General features: G+C 45.1%; 1 protein-coding gene across 1 annotated transcript; it reads right to left on the bottom strand.

Moving 5' to 3' along the window:
• Positions 1-3379: 3379 nt before the first annotated feature.
• LOC110082510 (gap junction beta-5 protein) lies at positions 3380-17560 on the bottom strand. Its single transcript, XM_020800120.3, has 2 exons — positions 17450-17560; positions 3380-6149 (listed from the first exon to the last, which is right to left on the bottom strand). Exon 2 carries the CDS (start codon positions 6119-6121, stop codon positions 5276-5278), a length of 846 nt encoding a protein of 281 aa, XP_020655779.2. The 5' UTR covers positions 6122-6149; positions 17450-17560; the 3' UTR covers positions 3380-5275.
• Positions 17561-24797: the final 7237 nt, after the last annotated feature.

Below are 24797 nucleotides of genomic sequence, written 5' to 3' on the forward strand. Positions count from 1 at the left end.
AACCATCCCAGTAATAGGATTATCAAATTTGCAGATGATACTACACTAGTAGGACTTATCTCTGGCGATGATGAGTCTGCGTATCGGGACGAGGTATTACAGCTATCCCGCTGGTGCAAAAAAAATAATCTTTTATTTAACATCCAAAAAACCAAGGAATTCATAGTGGACTATAGGAAAAAAAGAGCAGACATTCAGCCACTGTATATAGATGAAGTTTGTGTGGAACAGGTGGTTGAATGTAAGTTTCTTGGGACTATCATAACAAATGACCTGACTTGGAGTGCAAACACCGCTGCGTTAATCAGGAAGGCACAACAACGGTTGTATTTTCTAAGGATTCTTAGAAAGCAAAAATTGACTGAGAGTTTGTTAATCACCTTCTATCGGAGTTCAATTGAGAGTATATTATCCTACTGTCTCTGTGTATGGTTCACGAGCTGCACAGTGGCAGAGAAAAAGGCAATTCAAGGGGTGATCAAGACGGCCCAAAACATCATTGGCTGTTCACTCCCCTCTTTGGAAGAATTGTATAAGAACAGATGTAAGAGGAAGATATCTAACATACTGAAAGACTCCTCTCATCCGGGATATCAGCTCTTTAAACTATTACCATCAGGAAGGAGATTCAGGGTATTGAAAGCAAGGACAAGCAGATTCAAGAACAGTTTTTACCCAAGTGCAGTATTGAGTTTAAATGCGGGGCCATAAGTTTTTGGTGGACTTTTTAATTGCTGAGAGAAAACGGGGTATCTATATTTGGATGGTGAAAGTTGTGTATATTTTAACTTTTTTTTTGTAGTGTTGTCCAGTTTTACCTTGGGGAAGAGCACCTCATTTCGTTGCACCCACTTGTGAGCGCAATGACAAATAAATTTCTTATGTCTTATGTCTTATAAGTCTGTGAATGTGTGATTTTTCTTTCTCATGTATGGCTGTTGCCCACTTTTGGAGTGAATGATTGTCTGTTGCCTTGCCCCTGCCTTTTTTAAAAAAAACTAGTTTTGTGCAAAACCAGTTCAAAAACCAGAGTTCTCTGGGGCTTAATTGGCTGTAGTGCCAGAAACCCGAATCAGAAAACAAAAGAGAAAGAACCCAAAAGTTTTGGGTACTTTGAGGTTTACCAAAGGACCTCAACCCGAAAGAACACAAAACTGAAAGAAGACCCACCCCCCAAATGACCCCCTGAAATGAAAGCAATCCAAATGTTTTTCCTCTGCAGATCCCCAATACCTATGTTAGCTTATGGTACCTTCAAGTGGAATTTGATGGTGACCGTTTTTGGAAACATCTGAAGGTGGTATGAGTTAGAAGTCCATGAACATTTGGCCCAAGTTAACACTTGTTGCTATTAAAGGCGCTGCAAGATACTTGGCTTTTATCAGTTACCATCATTGTTGACATCTGCTAAACAAACATACAAAATGTTTACTCAGAGGTAAACCTACAACATGCAGTGACATTTCCTCCCCAGTTACTAAGGCTTGGTCAGCAAAGTACAGGATTGCCATGTAAACCCGTCATCTTCATTGGTTTGAGAGAAAGCACTATAAATACATGGAAGAGGAAATGCTTTGCATGAGAGGATTGAGGTTCATCCTCTGTAATCTCCAGGCAGGGCTGGAAAGGACGACAGTCTGAAATCTTGGAGATCCACCGCTTGTTAGTCTAGACAACACTGATGAATGGGGTGAACCCGTGGCTAGATAAACCAACAACCTGACTCAGCATAAGGATGATTCTGTATGTGCCTTTCAAATGTATTGGCCTATCGTTCTCTCGCATAGCAGCTTCCAAGTTTATTCCCAGCACCTCCAGATATACAGCTAAGATATATACCTGTTCCAGAAATCCAAGAGACCTACTGCCAGTGTAGAGAACATTAATCAAGATGGAACCATGGTCAGGCTCAATAAAACCACTTTCCTTCCTCTTTCACCTTCTGTTGTTTGTGGAAAAATGGTCATATATATTTTTCTTGTTTCTAAAAAAAATAAAGATGCCAGGGAGTCTTGGTACAAGACAGACAATCATTTATCCTTTGAGAAAGCCTTTTTGATGACTGAGGCCTCTTCCAGATGAAGTTTTATATTGTGATTTGTTCTACTGGTGTCTTCACACAGACGGTCCTCCTATATTACCAAATTATTCTCCCGGGTTTCTGGGCTTTTTGAACAAGAGTGAAATAAAGGTGGTTTATTATTATTATTTTTGTCTCACTCCCCTTCAAGAGGATGTGAGATGGAAATGTCCCCCACCACACCTGGGCATGAAATATTCTACCCAATTTGATTTTATCTGAACATGCTGACAGTTCCAAAGCTAAGGTGGTCATATATGATCGTGCACTGCAATGCACTTCCAATAGCTCAGATGCTATTGGACCAGTGCATCTGTGTCAGTCCCCTCTTAGAATCTCATCCCATACCTTCTTTCATTGTCCAAAATATGCAATAACTAGATCCTTCAGTAAATGGGTATCAGAATATTCAACCTTCTTGGCTACCTCAAGATGAAGATGCCTCTTGAGCAGTTGTTGGGCAAATTTCTGTTCTAACGTATTTTTAAACTCTAAAACGCGACATGGTGTATGGCGGATAGGGCACTAAACCTAAATAAACTTGAAACTTTTTGTCTCACTTCACCGGTGGCAGGAATATGGTCCCGAGAATGTCTGTGTGAATGCATGATGAGGAGAAGGAGGCAACGATTTATGCAGTTGAGAGAAGCACGCATGAACTACACTGAACAACAGCGCTGGACAACTGGGCAAGGCATGTATAGCAGATGTCCAGTGATGAAATGGAGAAGCGTTTCAGTTCTAGACTGCTCACCATCAGGATATAACTCCCAGGAAATCTCCCATCTGTCAACAAGGAACAGAAAAAGGAAGTAAAAGATGGAGATACAAATGCTCTGTCTGGACTTGCTCCAGGAAAGTAAGAAAGTAGGTCAGCACGATGCAGCTTCCCAAAATGTCAAAGGTTGCGCAGGTTCATAACGAGAGGTGGTTGAAGGGAAATGTGCCACCTAATTAACAGCAGTTGCCCCATCACTAACACTTAATTAAGTGGTGGAGGACGTCACAGCAGGGTGTGGTGGATTTACCATCGCTTGCAGGTTTCAGCCACACATGAAGCGATAGCTGCGTTTTGGCTCCACAAGACAACCGAGACTCAGACAAGAAATGACCTGATGGAACTTAAACTCCAAATATTGGGCAAGACCTGAGTGAATGATGACGACGTCTTCTGCCTCGTTTCACACTCAGGCTCTTTCTTCTTTACTAAGAAGTAGAAGCAAAATGAAGAAAGGAAGGCTGTAGGTCATTGGTAGAACATAGGGTGAAAGAGTTTGCTTTCTATCCAGGAGGTCCCAGGATCACAACATCCCCTGATATTGCTTAGAAAGAGTCCCTTGAAAATCCTGGACCATTGAGGCCAGACAATTGTCAATTAGAGCCTAGGAAGTTTTGGGCTGCTAAATGTTTTGGACTTCAACTCCAAGAGCCCTCAACCATCATGGCCAACAGAAAGGAATTCTATGTGTTGTGTTCCAAAAATCAGATGAGCCAAAGCCTCCCTACGCTTTGGGTAGACAAAACTCAGCTAGAGGGATCAACGGTCAGTCATGATATAAGGAGGCTTCCTACATTCTTAACATGTGATTGTTGAGAACCAACATAAATGTCTTCTTTATGCCCAAGATCAGAGTTTGGAGGAGCTGCTTTTGTGGACAATAGGAATCTGAAGGTTCTGGGAACTGTAGTCCTTATAAACAACAAATAGTTTTGAACCCTGACCTAGGTGATGCTTGAACACCTCATTGCAAAGCAACCTGGGCTCAATCTGTCATGCAGCTTAAAGTGCTTTGTGGTGGGCAGCCAAGAATCCGAGGAACCTTCTAACGATCAACTGCTGGATAGCTCAGTAATATGAAGGTTGAGAGTTCAGTTCCCCACTGTGCCTCTTTGACAGGGGCTAGACCTGATGATCCGTAGGGCCCCTTCCACCTCTGCAGTGCTAAGATGATGATTTTGCTTGGCCATTTCCTTATCTCAAGTGAACATGCATTTTTCAATGCATGAATCACAGTGCTGAATTGAGCCAGACGTCCACCCCAGCACTGCCTCGCCCTTCATCGGTCAAATGTTTTCAAGTGTTTTTATTCATATCTTGGCAAAATGTTCTCCTTGGTGACCATATCAGTGGCTGGAGAGCTTTGAAAACTCATCAGGCCAAACAACCATACTGGAAGATGCTTTATCACTGGAGAGAACCAAATGGGACAGGGTGCTATGGTATTTTATTGTGCTGAGCACCTTTTGAAATTTTAACATTCAATTCTCAGGGGTCTTTAACATCCTCTCGCCAGTCCAGATATAAACAGATGCATATTCAAGATGACAACTGCATAAAGAACATTTAGAGGTACATAAAAACAGTATCCAACCCATTTCTTTATAAGAAAACCTGCTTATTTGAAACTAAATTGGACGCAATATTTCTTTGTTCCTTCGTTTCTTTAGTTCTAAGCAAGACACAGCATGTTTACCAATAGACAATTTAGATGGATTTTAACTGGAGGAAAAAAAAACAGAACAACTGGACATGGCTATTTAACAATTTTCCTTTTATTTCCAAGAGTAACAATGTTTATCTAGTCCAGATAGCACCATTCACAAGGAGCAGCAGGCTTTCTGAATCCCCATGATCTGCAATGAGATGCAAACAAACTTGTGGGAAAATAAAAGCGAGCAGGAGAGAGGTGGGGAGGAAATCCCAAAACTGCCCCCTGTAAACCGATTTGTTCAGTCGCCATAGGAAGCTAACCAAATGTTCCGAGGGGTGGACAGAAAACCGCACAGAAAGAAAAGGTAATATCCTGGCAGAGGAAGTGACTGCCTGGCTGTAAATCCTAAGTATGAGCAAAGAGTCCACGCGATCACACTTTGTTGAGGTCCCACTCACGGTGTCCTTAAATTAAATATGGGCCCTGGGAAACCCTAAAACCTGAGATATTCACAGAATCATAGAAGACCTGAGTTGGAAGGGGCCTATAAGGCCATTGAGTCCAACCCCCAGCTCAATGCCTTAATGGCTGACATAGGTCACTAGAGCCAGGGTGAAACACTGGACTAGTAATCTGTTTTCCCTGCTGATTTACCCCCTTTCCATCCCATTCACATCCTCCCTGTAGCAGATACAAGGTGTTGACAGGGGATGAAGGTCATTCTGATCCTGCCTTACAGCCTCTGTCCACCCCATTGGAGAAGCTACCCTAGCTTTTCCTGCTTGGATGGCTCTGGTTCATCACATTCAGTGACATTGATGAGGGGTGAGGTGTATGGCTTGTAATCTGTCCCTCGGAAGACCTGAGGACCCACTTCAACTCTGTCCTGTTTGCTGAGAGGGTCTTTTCTGAGGGAGAATACCTCACCGTCATGTCTACTGTGACTTTCGCTTCTGACCTGAAGGTTCTCCTTACACCTCTTTCCAACAAGGTAGAAGGCTTCGGCGAGGCTTAGGAGAATGCAGATACAGGCTGTTATGATCATGAAAAGGGTAAACATGTTCTTCTCCGTTGGCCTAGCGATGTAGCAGTCAACCATGTTCGGACAAGGGGGCAGGCCGCATTTCACCAGAGTGGGGAGCCTGTAGTCTGGGTACACTCGGTAGAAGATGTAGAGGAAAATAATGTCCACGAAAGCTTTGGTAAGGAGACTGATGAAATAGGTCCACCATAAGCCCCCACGCTTCTTGCCTGGGGGATAGCGTGGCCTAGCATCGTGGCCAACTTTCTCCAAATGTTTCCTCAGCTTGGCCTCCCGGTAGGCGACGTGCATGACAACCATCAAAGAAGGACAAGTCACAAGGATGAGTTGCAAAGCCCAGAGACGGATGTGGGAGATGGGGAAGTAGAGATCGTAGCAGACATTGGGGCAGCCGGGCTGCTGTGTGTTGCAGTCAAAGTCCTTGGAGTCATCTCCCCAGACCTTCTCAGCAGCCACTAAGTAGACCAGCAACCGGAAGATGAAGACTACGGAGAGCCAGATACGTCCAAAGGCGGTGGAGTATTTGTTCACTCCACCCAGGAGGTCTTCAAAGCCAGACCAGTTCATGGTTTCTGGTTTCTTCTCTTAAACGGTTCTGGAAAGACATCAACAGGAAATTGTAACTCAGGCTTTCTTATGTACTAGCTGGAGGTCGAGAAAGTTGTATGGCAGCACATCCGAAGGCTAAAAACTAATCTTACTGTATCTAAAACAGATAGAACAATACGATGTAGTTTTTCAAAAACATCTCATTTCTAGAGCTCTAAAACAGATAGTCCCCTTACCCCATCAAAATGCTTGCTTTAACTGGCTTTCTCTTAAGTGGCAGTCATGTGAATGGCTACCAAAATTCATCAGCACGACTTTTAAGGATGATTGGAGTGCCCCCCCAAAATAAATAGCCTGGGAGAACTGCAAATTCATGATTCCCACCTCCTGATTGAAATTTTCCTGGGTAGGATGTCCCTGTGCAGACACAAAGTAGAAATGATCAATCTATCAAAGAACTAGGAAACCTGGGCAGGGATTCAAATTTTGTGCAGAGTTTTCTAAACCATCCACCAGTCCTGCTTTGTCACGATGGCTCTCACCCAGACAACTGCCTGTGTAGGATTAAACCTGGCAACAGGCCTATGCCGAGACCAGGAAATAGCCTACGTACATTTCTTAATTATGTATGTGTGTGTGTATAAAAGATTCTGGAAAGTGATCCTAGACAGGAAGAGAGTGGTTGTTGCAAATTCGCAAGACTTTCCTCATTTATTTCCTCCTTGAGATCTTGAGGCATCATATGTCATGAAATCGTGATAACTGTTGGGATAAACAGAAGTATGAAAATACAGGTGAGCCCGTAGATAGAGACATCTGTCTCAGTGGGTTGAATCCCAGCTCTTCTCTGGAAGTAATCTACTGATGTCGTTGATGACAAGTGATCTATCATTGCTACCACCTCTGACTTTCTATGTCCAAGCATGTCTCCCAAACTGTAGTCTAACACTCCGTCCAGAAGACCAGTGGTTCCCAACCTTAGGTCCCTAGACGTTCTTGGACTGCAAGTCCCAGGTGCCTTCACCACTAGCCATGGTGGCAAAGTCCAAGAACATCTGGGGACCTAAGGTTGGGGACCACTGCACTGGACCACACTGGCTCTTAACTAGACATCAACAGATGCAATTTAATGCAACTTGATATTCTCTTATGCCTTCTATGATGATGATGCACGCCTGTTTTTGTTTTGGTGATGCAGAGGAGGCTATCTCTACATCTACCGTCCAGAACCCCAGTCTTGCTACTCTTCTTTTTCAGCTCTCTGTTTGATTTCTCTGGGTAAAATGGAAGAAGAAGAGACAGCGTAACAGCCTTGAGCTGCTTTGCCTTCTGTGTTTTTTTTTTAATCCCCAGCACTTGTGTAGGCTGGGCCCAAAGAGAGGGGGCAAGCTCATGGCCTACAGAGCAGGACCCATGAAGAGCAAGTGTGTCTACGAAAGGTAGGCCTCCCCCCCCCAATCTTCCAAGAGCTGCTTGCCCTGTCTTTTCTCAATGGCCAATGACAAAAAAAATCCACAGCTGGTTTTAACCAATGCATGCCTAGCCATGGAGAAAGGACTAGAAACATGGGCAGCCTTTAGAGTTTCCAATGGTTAGTGCTGCATTTCTGGAGAGACAGGTCTTCCCTGAAGAATTGCAGTGGACAACTCTTGTTCTTTGAAGTTGCCAAGGCACGTCCCCACTGGAGAAGATGCACTGCAGTTAGTAGGGGGAAAAAAGAAGGCCTTTAGGTGGAATGGGGGGTTCAACTGGGACATGACAGGAGCCTTTGAAAAGCCAGACGGGGAGAAGCAACCGAAGGCTAATTAGGGTTTAGAAGAGCATCGCTGAGCTGTCTGAAGCTCCCTTCTCCCCTCAAGGATCTCTGCAAGCAAAGCAAAGAGCAGGCGAGGCTGCAGCGAAAACAGCATTCATTGCAGAAATGCCAGAAGCCTTCGGGAAAGACGCAAAGGTGATTCATCTTTAATCTGGATAACCAGCCAAGATTTACTAATTCATTGCAGACCAAGCACTAAGAACTAAAAACAAGAATTTCCATGTTGGCTCACATGGGGTTTCCACCTCATCCAGAAAGTTGATTCCAACCACAGGTGACTTTGTGGTCTTAGATCCTCTCAAAGTAGACATAAATGCCACGAAGCATATGCAGACCTCTCGTTTATGAATTTTTCTAATCCTCCCCCCCACACCTTTTAATTGCAAGTCTTGGGAAACAAGTGGCAAACTATCTTTGCATCCTGAACACACCTTCATAATTGTGTCTGCTTTCGGAAACTAGGCAGGGTGAGTCCCGATCTTTTCTTGACTGGAGGACCACCAAGTAAGTGGTTTTATCCAGGTAAGGCTAGGTAACCGTTCTTCCTGAAATGCTTAAATGCTTCTGGTAGAAGCCAGAGTGGACAATACGAGGTTTGATGGAGCAAACGTCTGACTCATAGACAAGGCATTGACTGTGGGTGCAGTCCAAGACCCGAGCCACACATTCACTCGTTTTGTGTTGTTCATGACTTACTGCGGAGGACCTGCAGAGATTCCAGTAAGAAATTCAAGAAGATGAAATCATAAGACACGTCAAAATGGAAAAAAGATGGTCATTGCGTTTGGGCCCAGAAAAAAAGACAGGACTTTAGGGCAAAACTTTATATTTTATGTACTCAGTGCTCACCAGAAACCAACTGGAGAAATCCGAGATCCGAAAGATGTTTGGAATCTCGGTCCGAAAGGAGGGGGCTTATTTTAGTTTAGAGGGCTTCTGTTGTAGTTGTTGATGGTTTGAGTTATTAATTTGTTTGTTCTGTAGTTTTGTTAAATAATAATAAAAAAAGATGGTCACTGCATAGTTGAGCCGAATCTTGTATACAATTGCAGCTGTTTTTACAGGTAACCTACTCTCCATCAGGGGAGGGTGAATGAGAGGAAAAGGAAAGGATATAAGACCCCCGATGCATACACACACACACACACACACACACACGCAGCACCCCCCAAAAAAACTTATGTGTTCATTTCATATAGACTAGGGTGGACAATGTGGTCTTCAGATGCTTTTCTACAACTCTTACCTTTATTAGTTGCTATATTGGCTAGAGCTGATGGTAGCCATATCATATTTGCAGGGCTTGCTGCTGCTGTAGACAGTACAGTGGTGCCTTGCTAGACGATGATAATCCATTCCACTGAAATTGCTGTCTAGCGAAATCATTGTCTAGCGAAAAGCAAATCGTCGTCTAGCAAAAATCGGTTTGTGAAGCAGGGACCAAACATTGTCCAGAGAAATTCCCCCATAGGAATCACTGTTTTGCAAATCACTACAGCGATCGCAAAAAGTCAATGTCTAGCAAAAAAAACCTGTCATGCGGGGTAACTGTCTAGCGAGGCACCACTGTACTGAGTGAAATGCAGAGCTTGACAAAGTTACTATCTTTGGGTTGTAACTTGGGATGAATCCTCCCTCCTGACTCATCCAGATGGCCGCTGGACATGTCAAGTGGGGGCCCTTGGGAACTGGAATCTGGGGAACCATTTCTCCAAGCTTTGACTGTCCGGGCTAGTGGCCTGAACATGAACTGCTGGATAACCCCGTGATTTAGGTCTCTGGTTCCAGAGCCATAGGCTAAGAGTTCAATTCCTCGCTGTGCCTCCTGGACTCAATGATCCACAGGGTCCGCAGTTCTAAGATGTCGATGATTCAGCCTGAACTAGCCTCTGACCACTAATCTTCAGACATGAACGAATAAGGCAGGGCAATCTGTCCAATCTTTTAAAGGAGGAAACAAACAGGAGGGGTGGAAAACAGAAAAACAGCCAAGAAGCCACTGGTGGCGAGGCAACCAGGGGGGAAAAAGTTATTGTATTGTTAGGAACTGCTGCTGTTCACCTCTCTCTGTGATCCCCTGATTCATCCTTGCTGTTATTTAATGTTTATAAAGCACCTACATTTATGCATGTAAATCTATGCATTTATTTCTTAAGCACCTCCATTATTACCTCTTTTATATTTCAATCATTGTTGCTGACACATCTCCCCTCTTCTCTGTTCTGTGTAATTAGTTTCAGGTCACCCGAGCCCCCCCCCCCCCCAACGCTTTTATCCTCTCTAATTTGCTTTATGTAGTTTTAACGATGCTTACAACACTTCACTGCCTCCTCTTCACATGATGGATGTCGGGCGTCCCCTTCCCAGTTACTTGTCATTTCTTCATCTGCTCTGCTCCCTTTTGTCTCCCACTTAACAACTTCTCTGAGAGCCCACACCGCTTTGCCATTGGTATGAGAGGACCTCCGCTTGTGGGGAGGGAGAAGAAAGCCATGCGTCATGCCTATTGTATTGGGGTTCTTAATAATAAGCACAAACCGTCAAGGCGATTCCAGTGTATGATGATTCTTTTCAGGGTCTTCCAGGTAGAGAAAATACTCAGAAGTGATTTTTACCCTTCTTTTCATCTTGGGGCAGTTCTGTGACTGTGCAGCTTGCCCAAGGCTACACAGGCTGTCTCTTCTGAGATGCACAGTAGGGAATTCCCAACCCTTGGCTCAGCAGCCAGATATCTAAACCACTGAGCTATCCAGCCAACTTTGGGGGATCTTAGGTAAAGGTTCCCCTTGACAGTTAGTCCAGTTGTGTCCGACTCTAGGGAGCGGTGCTCATCCCCGTCTCCAAGCCGTAGAGCCAGCGTTTGGCCGAAGACAGTTTCCGTGGTCATGTGGCCAGCGCTATTAGACACGGAACGCCGTGACCTTCCCACCGAGGTGGTCCCTATTTATCTACTTGCATTTACATATTCCTTCAAGATTGTCCCTCTAGATATAAGATCTTTCAGTGGCACATGCCTGAGACGTAAGACATACAAATAAACCTGTGCTCTCTCCCAGCTGCTCACCTACAAAACAAGAGCAAGCTAAGGGGCCAAATGCAAGTTAGATGGAAGCTCGTGTTAGAACAGCAGACTTTATTTTCCTGTTTAAGGAGCACTGCTTCTCCATGTGGAATCAGTATTTAGTCCAGAAAAGTTCCCTGTTGGAAATGAAAAGCCATCATGCATATAAAAATAACCAGTGTTTGGTGTGGAGCAGAGACAGAGAGAAAACCCAATAGACCTAGGCATCTTAAGCAAACATTTGGCCAGATGCAAATTGCTATAATTCCTTGTTCTTCTCGGAAGCCAATTGTCTGTCACCTTTTCTGCCATTTGTTAGATGGCAATAGTTAGTTGCACATATGACATCACTTCCACATGAATGAAAGAAAATTATAGGGGCTTCCATAACTGAGTCTAGGGTTTTCTCTCCTGCTCTATTTCTGAACAATAAATGCCCTTCCTCTCTCTCCCCCCTCCCCCTGGTATTACTGAACTACAAGGTCTAATCTAATTACTCTTTCTTAATAGCTGAAACTTCACACGCCTCTCGTACTGTACTCTGCTGGTGAAAACACCAGGTACACTGGACATCGGATGCTCAACCTTCTGGCCATTCTCCCTCCATCTGGATCTTAGGCTTACATTCCCTTTGGATACAAATAGCTTTACTGAACATGGTGGAGCAGTTGCCTGGTGCAGCTTAGTACAAACATCGAACAGAAAACAAGGCGGCGGGAAGCATGAATCACAAGCTGCCTTTGCTGTGCCTGCTTTCCTTCCCATTGCTTGGAGGGCTTCCACAAGCGATAAATCAACTGGATCAAAATTGCTCTCCAGACAAGTACCCCTTTTATGTACATCTCGGTGCCCCTTCCCGAGCCAGGAAGCAAAATTACGAAGGATAACATATTAACACCCGCAAAGGAGCATGCGTTGCAAGGAACAGCAGGCTGGGGGGGGCGGGGAAGGGAGGGAAGCAGCAGGAAGAAGCTGGTTTATAAGGTGCTGCGATCACGTCCCGGGATCGGGCAAAGGAATGTTGCAGGACTTGGAGACGGTGTTCCTAACAAATGGGATGCTCCTGCATTTTGCAATAACCCTCAATTAAGCCTTGCCTGGCTCAAAGGGAAGAGGAGGAGGGAGTGGTTGCTTAATCCAGAGTCACTCCCAGATTGGAAGATGCAAACAAGAGGGATTCGAAAAGGAAATCTGTGAACATGCCAGATGGTTTGCTGGGCAGGTGCACCGAGGTTTTAGCTGGACAGGCCTCAACTCCTGCTCCCCAAGGAGAAGCGTTTGCATGGAAATTATTGTTGGTAGTTTTTTTTTCCTGCATTTTTCGGAGAAGATATGGAATGCAAAGTTGGTCCGTCAATGAAACCAGAGGCCCCCAACCCCCGGTCTGCGGCCCTGTGCCGGTCCGTGGCATGAGCTGGATCGGGCCATGGAGAGAGACCTCCCCCCCATTCACGCACTCCTCCCCACATCCTGTTTACACCTGCATGTGAGCGAGCAAGCAAACGCCCACATGAGCACTGTGCTGCCCTTTGCGCATGCGCACAAGCATATGCGCCCCCACATGAGCGCTGTGTTGCCCTTTGCACATGCGAACAAGCATGCATGCCCCTGCACAAGTGCTGCGCCGCCCTTCGTACATGTGCACAAGCACAAGTATGCACCTTCGTGCATGCACATGAGCGCAGGGGAGTGCCTCGCCTTCCCTAGCTGGTCCATGGGGCTAAAAAGGTTGGGGACCACTGCATTAAACCCTCCAACAGAGCATGGGAGAAAGACCTATCTCGCTTAGAAACATGCTAACCCTGAAACCAAAGGTTCACCTTCTTTACATCATAAAATGCAAAGAGAGCTTTCCTTACGAGAAGAACGTTCACAGGAGGCAATCCTGTACATCACATTTCCCAAACCAATGTTTTTCAGATGCGGTTGGACTCCAGTTCCCATCATGTCAGTTGGGACACCCTCTGCAGGGGGCCAGGTTTGGTTGTACCTTACTTGGTCTCTCAGCTGGTACTCGATGAATTCCTGGAAGAGTTTAGTAATTTTGGCTATGGTATCAATGAATAATCTATACTGTACTGCAATATCAAGCTAGCCCAGATGTGTGTCAACATGATGTTGAAGCTCCTGCCTCTTGGGTCAGCTGAGGACACTGAATAGGAACATAGGAAAAGCCCTGCTGGATTTCAGCATCTGACTCAGCTCCCTGTCCCAAGCAGTGGTCAGCCAGATGGCTTCTGATGGTCCATGAGCTGTCCGTTATGGCAACTGTAAAAGCCCATTTGACGTATCTAGCCAGAGAACGGGCTATATTTTTGGACTCCGTGCTAGCTGACTACAACTTCTGCTAGCATGGAGCTCACTTTGCCAACTGCGGGACTCGGTGTTGTATGCAGGAATTTTGTGGGTTTAACTACAGTCAGATGATTTTTTTGGGTATAATACAGAGGCAGAAGGCAATCAAACCACAAGTAAAATTTCCTTCATGGGTGGTTCAGGTTTTGGATGCTTTGCTGGATATACAGGAAGCCAGTTTTGGAAGGACAAGAATAACTGCAGGGAAGCAGCCAATTGCGAAGGGCTGGCATGAAACTTCATGGTGCTTATGTTTGGGTAATGCCAGCGACCCATTTCCTGTCTTTCTTTCCTACTACTTTATTCAAATATGATGGTCCACAGCACTAGTTTTGCTATGTGTTTTTGGAAAGAGGGAAGGGACCCTCAAACAGTCTTCTCCTCTTTAAGTTCTCAGCTGTGTAGACCAGCAGGCATTCCCAGTGAGATGCTCTCCAAAACGGTTGGAGAAAACGGAACACTATAGCTGGCTGTGTAATTATGGGAGTTGCAATCCAGAACATCTGGAGGGAACCAGCTTGCAGAGGCTGGCTAATTGCACCCATCTTTCAGAAAGTCAGTGGGGAGAAGGAATCAACAGAGCTCCTCGTCCTCATTGCAGTGATTGCTGCAGCAGTTGTGTTGACCTCCTCGTCAACTTCAAGGATGGTCAAGGGAGGACAAAGCCTTCAGCAGGATCTCCCTGTCAGATATCACCCATAAAGCCACAAGTGGTATTCGGATCAGCATAACTGGGCACCAGAGCCAGGACCCATTCATCAGAGGTGAGCAGAACCAGCCTGTGGAGAACGTGTGACCTTCAGATCGTTGACCGTGAAGTCCATCAGTCCTAGCCAGCCTTGCCCATGGTGAAGGACTGCGAGATCAGAAACCCATCAACACCAGAGGGCTGCACTTTCTCCATCCTTGTTCCAGATCCTCCCTTCCTTGTCCTCTTCCTCCTCCTCTTCTATGTGCAAGAAGCAATGTGACTAGAGTGTTGTTTACATCTGGTGCTCTCTTTCACAGTCAATATGTAAGTTGGGACCAGAGGGGGCAGGGGCGGGGAGCCAAAGGGGGGGGGCTGATGAAAGCAGTGAGGAGGAGAAAGAAAAGGAAGTGGGCCCAGCCAGAGATGGGGTGGTGGTGTCACCAAATGTATCTAGCAAAATTATGCACACACTCATTCAAAATAAAAAAAAAAATCTGGAACCAACATCGGCTGCAAGGAAGTATATCAAATAATGTTTTGTTGCACCAGGCTCTTCTCCATGTCGATCAGCTGTTTTTAATCACTGTCTTCCAAAGCATGGGTCCAGAAAACAGCGGAAGCCATTTTGCAAAGCCGACGATCAGCTGTAAAGATCGTCGTGGTGCGAATAAACGGTCCGCGAAGCACGGACCAAATTGTTGTGAAGCGGAATTCCCCCACTGAAATGCCTGTTTTGTGAATCACTATAGCGATTGCAAAAAGTGTGCAAAAAGTCATCGTCTTGCGGTTTTCTTGTTTATCAGGGTCGTCGGTCATGCGGGGCACCACTGTACTAATAATTATTTGCTGGAAATTCTGAGTCATGGCGAACATTTTCAGGGTTTTGTAGGTCGAGAACCCTCAGAAGTGGTTTCCCCTTTCCCTTTTCCTGCTGCCATTTTGGGACAGTGCAACTTGCCCAAGGCTACCCAGGCTGGCCCTTCTCCCAGGAGGTGGGAGGGGGGTGTCATTAAATGCCCGACGTCTGGCTCTGGAGCCAGGGACCTGACTCATTGAGCTACCCTGCCAGCTAAATTAGTCAGTGCTTTAAGTCAAATGCTGCCTCTTGTTCGAGGAAGTGCCCTCTGCAAATGGGGCAGAAATCTCTCAACAGAGAAAATACCCCAAAGGAAGAAATCTCCCAGCAGCAACGAACAGACAGAAAATGATTTGAATGTTACACCATAAGAAGGAACATGCCCTGGAAAGCTTTACTGAAAAGAAGCATTTTGATATCTTTGCTCAGTGTTAGGAGAGAGGAGGCCTGGCACAGCTCTGCTGGCAGGGCGTTCCGTAATGTAGTAGCCACCACCGAGAAGGTCCGGTTCTTAGTTGTTGGTTTCCAAGCCTCCCTCGGGGTGCCAGCCTGCAACATCATAACCCGGGTGGCACAGGTGGCATGGGTGGATGATCTCAGGGAGAGGCGCTCTGACAAATAAGGGCTGTGCTGTCCTCCTTTAGTCAAGAATCACCCGTGGTCGGAACACTTTAAAAGAGCAGCTTCTCTCCTGGCTAAGGTTTATTCAAAAGCATAGCACTATTACTGTGTGTTATTAAGATTCAAAAGACTCCTCAGCAGTTGTGCATTGCACATTGCCTTAATGACCATGCACAATACATGGAGGTGAGAGATCTACCACTCTTGTAGTTAAGCAAACGGAACCTTAAAGAGCAGCTACCCCAGAAGGTTACCCTTTCAACATACATTAAGAGCATCTGCAAAAGATGAGTGAGTTACAGGCCATCAAGCTGGAATGGACTTCTAGGGACCTTAATAGAGCCTTCAAGATAAATGAGATATTTAAGGAGTGGTTTTTACCACCTCCCAGAGAGTTCCCTTGACTCAGTGGGGATTCGAACCCAGGCCTCCTATCTATCTAGTCTATCACTCTATGCACTACACTGCATTATCTCCAAAAGATAAAGAACGGGTAATTTCTCATGTGCTAGAAATTTAGGGCAGCTGGGACGCCATCAAAATGCGGCCACATTGCTTCATTGAATGAAGCTCAGAGATTGTACGTCCCTCCAATATATGGTGAGAATTACAGTAGGAATTAAATGAACCAAAGATCAGTAAGTTTTTTTTTTTTTTAAAGTAATTTGTTCCTCTTACTCATTATAGCATTTTAAAAAACAACAACACACTGCTCTCATTGCAAATTTGGAAAAACAACTTGTGGCTGAGGCTTATTGTGTCATTTCTCACTTTTTCACTACTCATCGCTCACTGTTTGTGGAAAGATTGTTAGAAAAGATAGAATTCTGTTCAGAAGGCAACTTAAATTAAATTAAATTAAAATTAATCGAAAACTAACTTGGAAGTGTAACTGGAATAGAACACACGATGGGGCCAGCGCGCAACAAGGAACGCAGGCACGGACGCCCTATCTGGTTGCAATTTCTCGCCATGACATATCCCACTGGATTTATGCTGGTGTAAATAAAGAGGCTGTAAATTGGGTGCAAGCAAACAGTGCTGGCAGGATAGCTCAGTGGTTTAGGTAGCTTAGCCGCGGAGCCAAAAGTTGGGCGTTCGATTCCATCACTGTGCATTCCGGAAGAGCCAGCCTGGGTAGCCTTGGGCAAGCTGCACAGTCCCAAGGAAGGGAATGGAAAACCACTTCTGAGTGTTCTCTACCTGGAAAACCCTGATAAGGGTTGTCAATCAGATTAGAGCCAATGGCACAGGATGATGATTAATAAATAATAAATAGCATTTTGGTGGTTGTTTTTGCCATGTCAGCTGCCTGCCTTCTCATTACCTCCTAAATTAACTCATTGCAGTTAAATGTGTCATGTGCAGGTCGTTTCTTCCAGTCTTCAGCAAGGCACCCATAACTTCACGCCTTCTTCTCTCTCCCTCCCTTCCCGGGTCTCCCAAACTCTCCTATACAACATTCACAGCCTTCAGAAACTCTGGGAAAATATCCCACTCTATTATCCTGCCCTTTGCTACAGGCCAGGTGCCTGGGATTACACTTTGTGGAAATCCACACTTGCTTAATTTTGTGAAACGAGTGCTCACATGCCAACCCTCCTCTAAGCAGCATCTTCGGGTTTGTACGTCCTGGTCTTCAACACCGAGGACTTGACGGTGGGCATCTCTTTAGGGGAGGAAAATCTGTCCGACGGGATTCAAGCCCTGTCTTGCTCAAGAGTAGGAGACACAGTGGAAGAGGCTCAGCCAAACTTTGGGATCCCATGTGCCATCTTTGCCCCATGCTCACCGTCTCCGACACATACCCGTTGCCTGTCTCAACTCAGTTGACGCTACGAGACTTGGATCTCTTTCACTTTTTAATTTTTCTTGGCCACGTCATTGTTTTCATTCTCCCCGTGCTGGTGAAAAAAAAACACACATACACACACGCACGCCCTTACCTGGTGAGCGTTCTGGTCTTCCTTACAGGTCTTGCCCCTCTCTGCTCTTCCCATCTGTGGCATTGAATGTCTCTCCTCTCAGTTAAAGGCCATCCAACCTCAAGGGCTCCTCCCGGCTTTCTCAGAGCGTGGAGGAGGACGAGGGAGTGACGAAGTTGGAGGAGGAGGAGGAGGTAGACGCACATCCAAAAGGCAGCGTTCCAGGGGTGGAGCTGGGTTTTTAAGTCAGCTTCCTCGCACACCCTTGCTTCTTTGCTGCCAAGACAAGTGGAAATAGCAACCAATAGCTGGGTGTCTGGTATAAACATGCCAGAAAAAGATCCAGGATACCAAGGAGGTTTTGGAGTTGCTGCTGCTGTTCCTCCTCCTTTTCTTCTTCTTGTCTTCTTCTTCACAAAGGTGATGAGGCTCATCGCTATGCTATAACATCTCTGGCACTGATATCACATTTTCTCCCCTCCATGCTTGTTACTCTTCTGTGCAGTCAAGTGGCTTCTGGCACGCAGTGACCCCCTTAGGGTTTTGGAGGCCTGTGAGATGTTCAAGGAAACGTTGATCCTTATCGTCATCTTCTGCTGAGCTTCCATGACCAACGGGAAATCTGAACCCAAGGCTCTCGAACCCCGGGCCAACCCTGGCAAGAGCAGCAGCCATAGATGGCTTGCTGGTGTCTCTGCAATCGGTCGGCTCCTCTTATTGCGCTTGCAGTCTACATGCGCTTAGCTTCACAAAACGAAAAGGGATTTATTGGAGTTTTACACAAATTATACAGTGTTTCACACAAAGCTTTAAAGGCAGTGGCAAAGTGCCTTACCGCTAGCAAGCTTGATCATGATGTGTGTGTGTTGTGTGTGTGTGTGTGTGTGTGTGTGTGTGTGTGTGTGTGTGTGTGTGTGTGTGTGAATGAGTGAGTGAGTGAGTGAGTGAGTGAGTGAATGTGTGCATGCACAAACATGCCTGCATGCATGCACAGAATTATTAAGGTGCTCTCAGGCTGTGCTGAACCAGCTAGCCTCAACTTACCTCTTAACCGTGTTGTGATTTCCCCACATTTATCCCATTATCGTAGATGAATACATCACACATCACACCATGCACCAAAGCAAATGGAGGAACAATGAAGCAATCAACACAGAAAAATAAACTTCCCTAGGATTGGAAAAGTCCCACCTTTCAATTAGATAACCCAACACAAAAACGTGATACAAGGGGAACCCTCTCTTTCCTTGTCAGACATTGCAGGCAAACAGATCACAGCATCTATCAATGCTTCCCTGATGCCCTCATACATCGATCGATATAGACTCTTCCAACCGGCACGACGTGTGCTTTACGACTCCATGCTCCCCCACCTTGCAGTCCTGAGAGTGATGATTTTTGACTGTTAAAGGCATTGTACCTGAGGATCCCAGGGCAAAAGGAAGCCCCAGGCAACCTCAAGACCTTAAATCCGTGTGTGTGTGTGTGTGTGTGTGTGTGTGTGTGTGTGTGTGTGTGTGTGTGTGTGTGTGTGTGTGTGTGTGTGTGTGTGTGTGTGTGTGTGTGAGAGAGAGAGAGAGAGAGAGAGAGAGAGAGAGAGAGATAGGAAGTATTCAATCAATTTAAATTAAATTTTAAGGGTGACAGTGGATGACCTCATCAGCTTCCAGCGGGATAAATTCACACCAACAGGATTTTGCTCATTATGTACCAAATCTATAACATTACATTGATGAAAGCGTCACGATACAGTATCTGGTCTCCTTCTACCCCACCCCTTTGGAGTTTCTAAAAACATTAATGATTTAGAAATACTGGAGGAGGGGGTTTGCAAATATTCCACCTGGCTCTCAAAACTATGTGTTTCTTAGTGACTCTGGCAGCTGTCTTGTCCTCACTGGGATTTTTTCTTTCTTTCTTTTTCCTTCTTTTCGATTTCTTTTTTTCTTCATTGCCTTTCTCTTCTTTTCCTGATTTTGCTAGGAGGAGCTTCTCGTTTCTTTTCGAGCGTTTTGTTTTGTTGTGCTAACTTCTGACTATCTCTCCGCTTCCTTATACCCGCCTCTACGTTCTCACTGGGCACCAAACCTGGTCTCAGATAAACATCACTGATGTTTACACCCTGCCTATTGGGCTCCAAGGCAGCACAGGACTAATAGTTACCGGAGGCACAGCAGAAGAGGAGCAGCCATCAAACAAACAGGGAATCAACCTGCTGAACTGATCAATCAACAAAGCTCTGATGGTTTGACCTACATGGCCTGGGACCAAGGCATCTGGAACACTGCCTGCTCTTCTAAGAACCTCCTGAGATATAATCTTCTGAAGACCATTCTCCACCTTCATGCAGAGGGTAACTGCTGGGTAGCTTGGTGTTTTAGGCATCTGGCTGTGGAGCCAAAAGTTGGGAGTTCGATTCCCCAGTGGGCCTCCTTGACAGAGGCTGGACTGGATGATCTACAGAATCCCTCCCAGCTTTGCAATTCTGAGATTATTATTATCATGGATAGCTCAGTGGCTTAAGTCTTTGGCTGCAGAGACTGGGAGTAAAATTCACCACTGTGTCTCCTTGATAGGGACTGGATTCAATGATCCATTTGGGTCCCATCCAGCTTTACAGTTCTAAGAGTATGAACGTACAGGAGAAGAATGAATTTTTAAGGGGTGTGAAGGAGGAGCATGAGGTTGTGGCCTGGGGGACATGAAAACATTGTCAAGGCTATAGCCAGGTTTTCATAAAATGCAATAACCGTCATAGAGGAACATGCAAAACTGCAGCAGTTGAAACACAGAAATCTTGGTGTTTGTATGTGGAATTTAGAGCACTAGAGAAGCGTGAGAAAAGAAGTATTAAAAAAGGGTGGGGAGCCCTAATCAACATTTGTATGGCACTTTCTAAAAATGCTGAATATTTTACATGCCCAATGTTTGCTGCTGTTATTTGAGGTTGATGGGTTATTAGTTTTTTCTTGGGGCAGCTGCATTTTCCACTAAATTTCTTCTAAAGTATATTTAAAGGAAGGAAGGAAGGAAGGAAGGAAGGAAGGAAGGAAGGAAGGAAGGAAGGAAGGAAGGAAGGAAGGAAGGAAGGAAGGAAGGAAGGAAGGAAGGAAGGAAGGAAGGAAGGAAGGAAGGGAGGGAGGGAGGGAGGGAGGGAGGGAGGGAGGAAAGGAGGGAGATAGGAAGAACATCTGAAATTCCTGCAAATTAATCATGATTTTGATACAGGACTTTCTCGACTGCACCCTAGTACATGACTTACACTTAAGGAACGCATGTAAAGTCACATAAAATATACCATGGCTTGGAAAACAGAACGCCAGGGCAATCTTATGTTTGTCACCCCAGAAACAGGGGTGGAGATTCTTACTTGAGTGCAACGGAATGCACAACTGATTCATATTTTTTTTCTCCATGGCTGTGTACAGAGTGACTGAGAACTCTTGCCCCTCCCCTCTGAGAACCATCCGGTGAATCTGTCTTTGCCTTCATCACGTTCAAATTTAATTTGCGAGAGAAATTTGGCCTGGCCATAAACACTGCAGGGCAAATACTTTATTAAACCTAATTCCAAAGAACAACCATTTAGGCCTTGAACACCTGCGATAAAAGACCAATTTGGGCTCACCAATATAGATGAAGAAGTAATAAAATGCCTTTAAAGTGGTAGAAAATGAAATAGAATAAAATGTGGAGGCTGGCTGATTACATCCCACAGGCTGATCCCTCCTCATCCTGAGTCCTTGAGTCATATCATTAACCCAGCCTGGCTTGTAGAGGTTGAAGTGATTTCCCCTAACTAGACTGTGTGCAGGTGTGCATGTAAATGTAAGAGAATTTCCCATCTGCTGACAAAAAGGTTTTTAGTGCAAGAAGGTTTCCATCTTTCTCTAATACGAAACAAAGAAAACACATTTGCAAACACAAAGGGAAAAGAGAGACTTTGAGATATGATTAAGAATTTTCTTAGCACAGCTGCAGCCCCTAGAAACATTGAAAACTGGTCCACTGCAAAAGTAAGATATACAGTATACACTTCAAAGCCAATCCACCTGTTTCTCCCCTTAACACCACCCTCCTATGGTATGTTGTGACTTCTCAACAGAAATCTTTTCCATACCTCCACCCATCAGAGCTGCTGTTTTGACTCATTGCTAAAGGCTATATTGCAGCAGGATAGGAGCTTTCTAATAAATACCAATGCACCGATCTCAGCTGAACATTTTACTTTGGCGTGAGTCCATTTAACTTAGTAGAGCATGCATCTCAGTTAGCTCAGAGGGCCATAACACCCTCCCAAGGTGAATAAATATAGTGTTAGTACTTCCAAAAAAGACCTTAGCATTTCTTCATCATTGTTTTCAAAAATCTAACTTCCATGCCTCTGAGCTATTTCTTTCTCTTCTGTTGCTTTCTCCGAATTAATAATAACAACAATAATAACAATAACAATAACAACAATAACAACAACAACAACAACAACAACAACAACAACAACAACAACAATAATAATAATAATAATAATAATAATAATAATAATAATAATAATAATAATAATAATAATAAGAAGAAGAAGAAGAAGAAGAAGAAGAAGAAGAAGAAGAAGAAGAAGAAGAAGAAGAACAACAACAACAACAACAACAACAACAACAACAACAACAACAACAACAACAACAACAACAACATTCTCTTTTTTTCCCCTTTTAAAAAATGTCCACAAGCTTCTGGAAGATAAAATGGAACTTGATATTTTTCGGGAAGCCCATGATATTTCTATATTATATCTTTCTAGAAGCCCATGGTAGTTCTACATCCTGTCTGTTGCAGCACAAACAACTTATCATGGCAACTTACGCACTATAATTTTATGGCTCAGTGATTTGGGTATCTGGTTATGGAGCCAGAGGTCAGAGGCTTAGTCCTCCACTGTGCCTTTTGGTAGAAGAGGGTTTCCATTTGATGGTTTGGGGTATGTGCTTTCAGTGAAAGGAACGAAGCAGTGACTATGAGAATAATATATTGCAGAGTTTTGAATTTTGTGTTAGGTTCCTTTAGTTGCACAACAGATGTGCAGGGATTTACAGAAGCATAAGGCTTCACATTCCTTAAATTAGTCCATCCCTTTTTCTCATCAACTGACACTTATAGTCTCAATATTTCACTGGAAGACATTCGTAGAAGTACAAAATGCTCCATTTACTCACAATTGTGAGCAGATCAACAGCATACTAACAAATATGACTTTTGTCAGCCACAGACTCTAGAGAGGGAAAAAAGCATTCAGCAGAGAGGCAGGGATCTCTTTGAATTCAGGGTCAGGACGGAACACTTAGTAGTGCTGGATATATTGACACTCACCCCAGCTCAGAAAGGTATCAGCTACACATTCTGCAGGTAGCATGCGAGGTTGTAAAACCACCAGCACAATAAAGGATGTACAGAGATATGGAAGGAGTAGCAACTATGGAAATGCGCTAAAGAGGAGGGGAGCAAGGTATTGGATGGCTCTAGAAGAATCAAGAGAAAAGGCAGGGGGTTTATATTGCTGAAGGAAGCAAAGCAGTGCATGTTCTGCACAGAATTAATCACGAAGGTTTTGATTTGCCCAGAAGGACACCTGAATTTGTGAGCAACTTTGTTCCCATATTCAGGCGCTACCTCTAATTGCATTACAGACTCACTCCTCCCTTATTATTCTCAGGGTTCCAAAACAGCTGAGGTCATGCAGGGACCAGATCTTTCCTTCCAATACCATGCCCGGAATGTATGGGAAGCTTCTGTCTTACTTTCATTCGTTTCATTTTTAGATCATATCAAAGCAGTTCATGCGATTCCATAACAGACTGCAAATGTCCACGCCTCTGCACTTACACACAAAACCGCACAGTCTGCAGGTCTCTGCAGGCGTCCCCGAAAGGGGCGGCCTATGGATTCCTTAGATGCTTTGGGATTGCAACCCATCAACCCTAGACAGCCAAGGTAATGGTGAGGGATGCCAGGAGAGGAAGTGCAGCAATTTCTGGAAGCCCACCCGTCGGCGACCTTGGGATACACCCAGAGACCAAATATTCCCTGAGTTGGATCTTCTAGATAAGGTGGAAAGCCCCCCCCCCAAAGAAGAGCTGAAAACTGGGATCGCGAGTGGGCCACCAACTGGAAAAGTGGTGGTTTCGGAAGGTTCGTGCTTGGTGGTCCGAGGGTCAGGTTTTTTCGGTGTATGCCTGGGAGGGGGCTACCGGCTTCTGCAGGCTTTGTGTTCTACCTCCACCACTGCCCTTGCAGGCGTAGAGGCAGGGAGGTTGGGCGTTGCCTCTGCACATGCGCCTGACTATCAGGGCAGTGAGCGCATGCGCAGCGGCAGCGCCTGGCTCCTGGCAGGGATGCGGGGCCTGCTGCCTCTGAGGAAGCCCCCCCCGTAGCGGCAAAGATGAGGGTGGGTAAAGTAGGCAGACGAAGGTGACCGGGGGCAGTGGGAAGGGGGTGGGCAGGCCTCCCCTTTTGCCAAAGCCAACAAAACGCCAATGCTTCGGCAAAACAGGATCCCCAAACTGGGTCATGATACGAATTATGGCGGTGATGATGTTTGGGGTTTGTTTCATGCCTCTCTCTAGTGGGATTTTGAGATGGCCAAAAAAATCCACCTCCCCCAGCCTGACCAAGAATGGGAAGAGCATTAATTAGAGGTCGAAGGGAGTGAGCGAGAGCCCTGAGTAATTAAGGGCGCTTGAGTCACCACCAGGGGAGAAAAGCCCTTGCATTATTCAAAGCACTTGACTCACCATCTCTGTAGAGGCATCATTTTGGATCATGGTGGAGAACCGAGAAGATCCAGCCAAGTCCATAGGCTTACTCTTGCATGTGTTCAGGGTTAAATCAGGGGCATGATGTGTGAGTGTCTGTTGAAGGAGGGGGACTATTTCTTTCCAAAGCACTTGTCACGATTATTTTCTGACACTAAGACCCAATCAGGGTTACTGACGTAGATGCCACATATCTTGTGCAGCACCTTTATCACCAAATCATAAGCAGCAACTCGTTATGAGGAACATCTTAGTGGGGCAGGTCGATGTTTCCTTTTCGGCCACAAGATGGCGCTCCAGCACCATCAAAAGATCTGTTCTGGTTTGACTGGGGAAACTCAGTGAAATATTCCTTTTCCATGATACAAATACAGCAGTAGGTGACACCTTTATAGACCACGAAAGAAATCACGCAGTCTGCTATCTTTCATGGATCAGGGTCCACTTCCTCAGGCTTCTCATTAGGGCAAAAGAACACAGAGTTCTTGAAGTTCATGAGAGATGGATGTTGCCAAAGCACGCGTCTTAGATGAAAGCTAGTAAAGATCAGGGATGTTGACAAGTCTTTG

This window comes from Pogona vitticeps, chromosome 9, assembly GCF_051106095.1.
Source record: "Pogona vitticeps strain Pit_001003342236 chromosome 9, PviZW2.1, whole genome shotgun sequence".
NCBI lineage: Eukaryota > Metazoa > Chordata > Lepidosauria > Squamata > Agamidae > Pogona > Pogona vitticeps.

Coding starts and splice junctions, on each gene's coding strand:
- LOC110082510 (XM_020800120.3), bottom strand. CDS start 6,121: ATGAACTGGTCTGGCTTTGAAGACCTCCTGGGTGGAGTGAACAAATAC.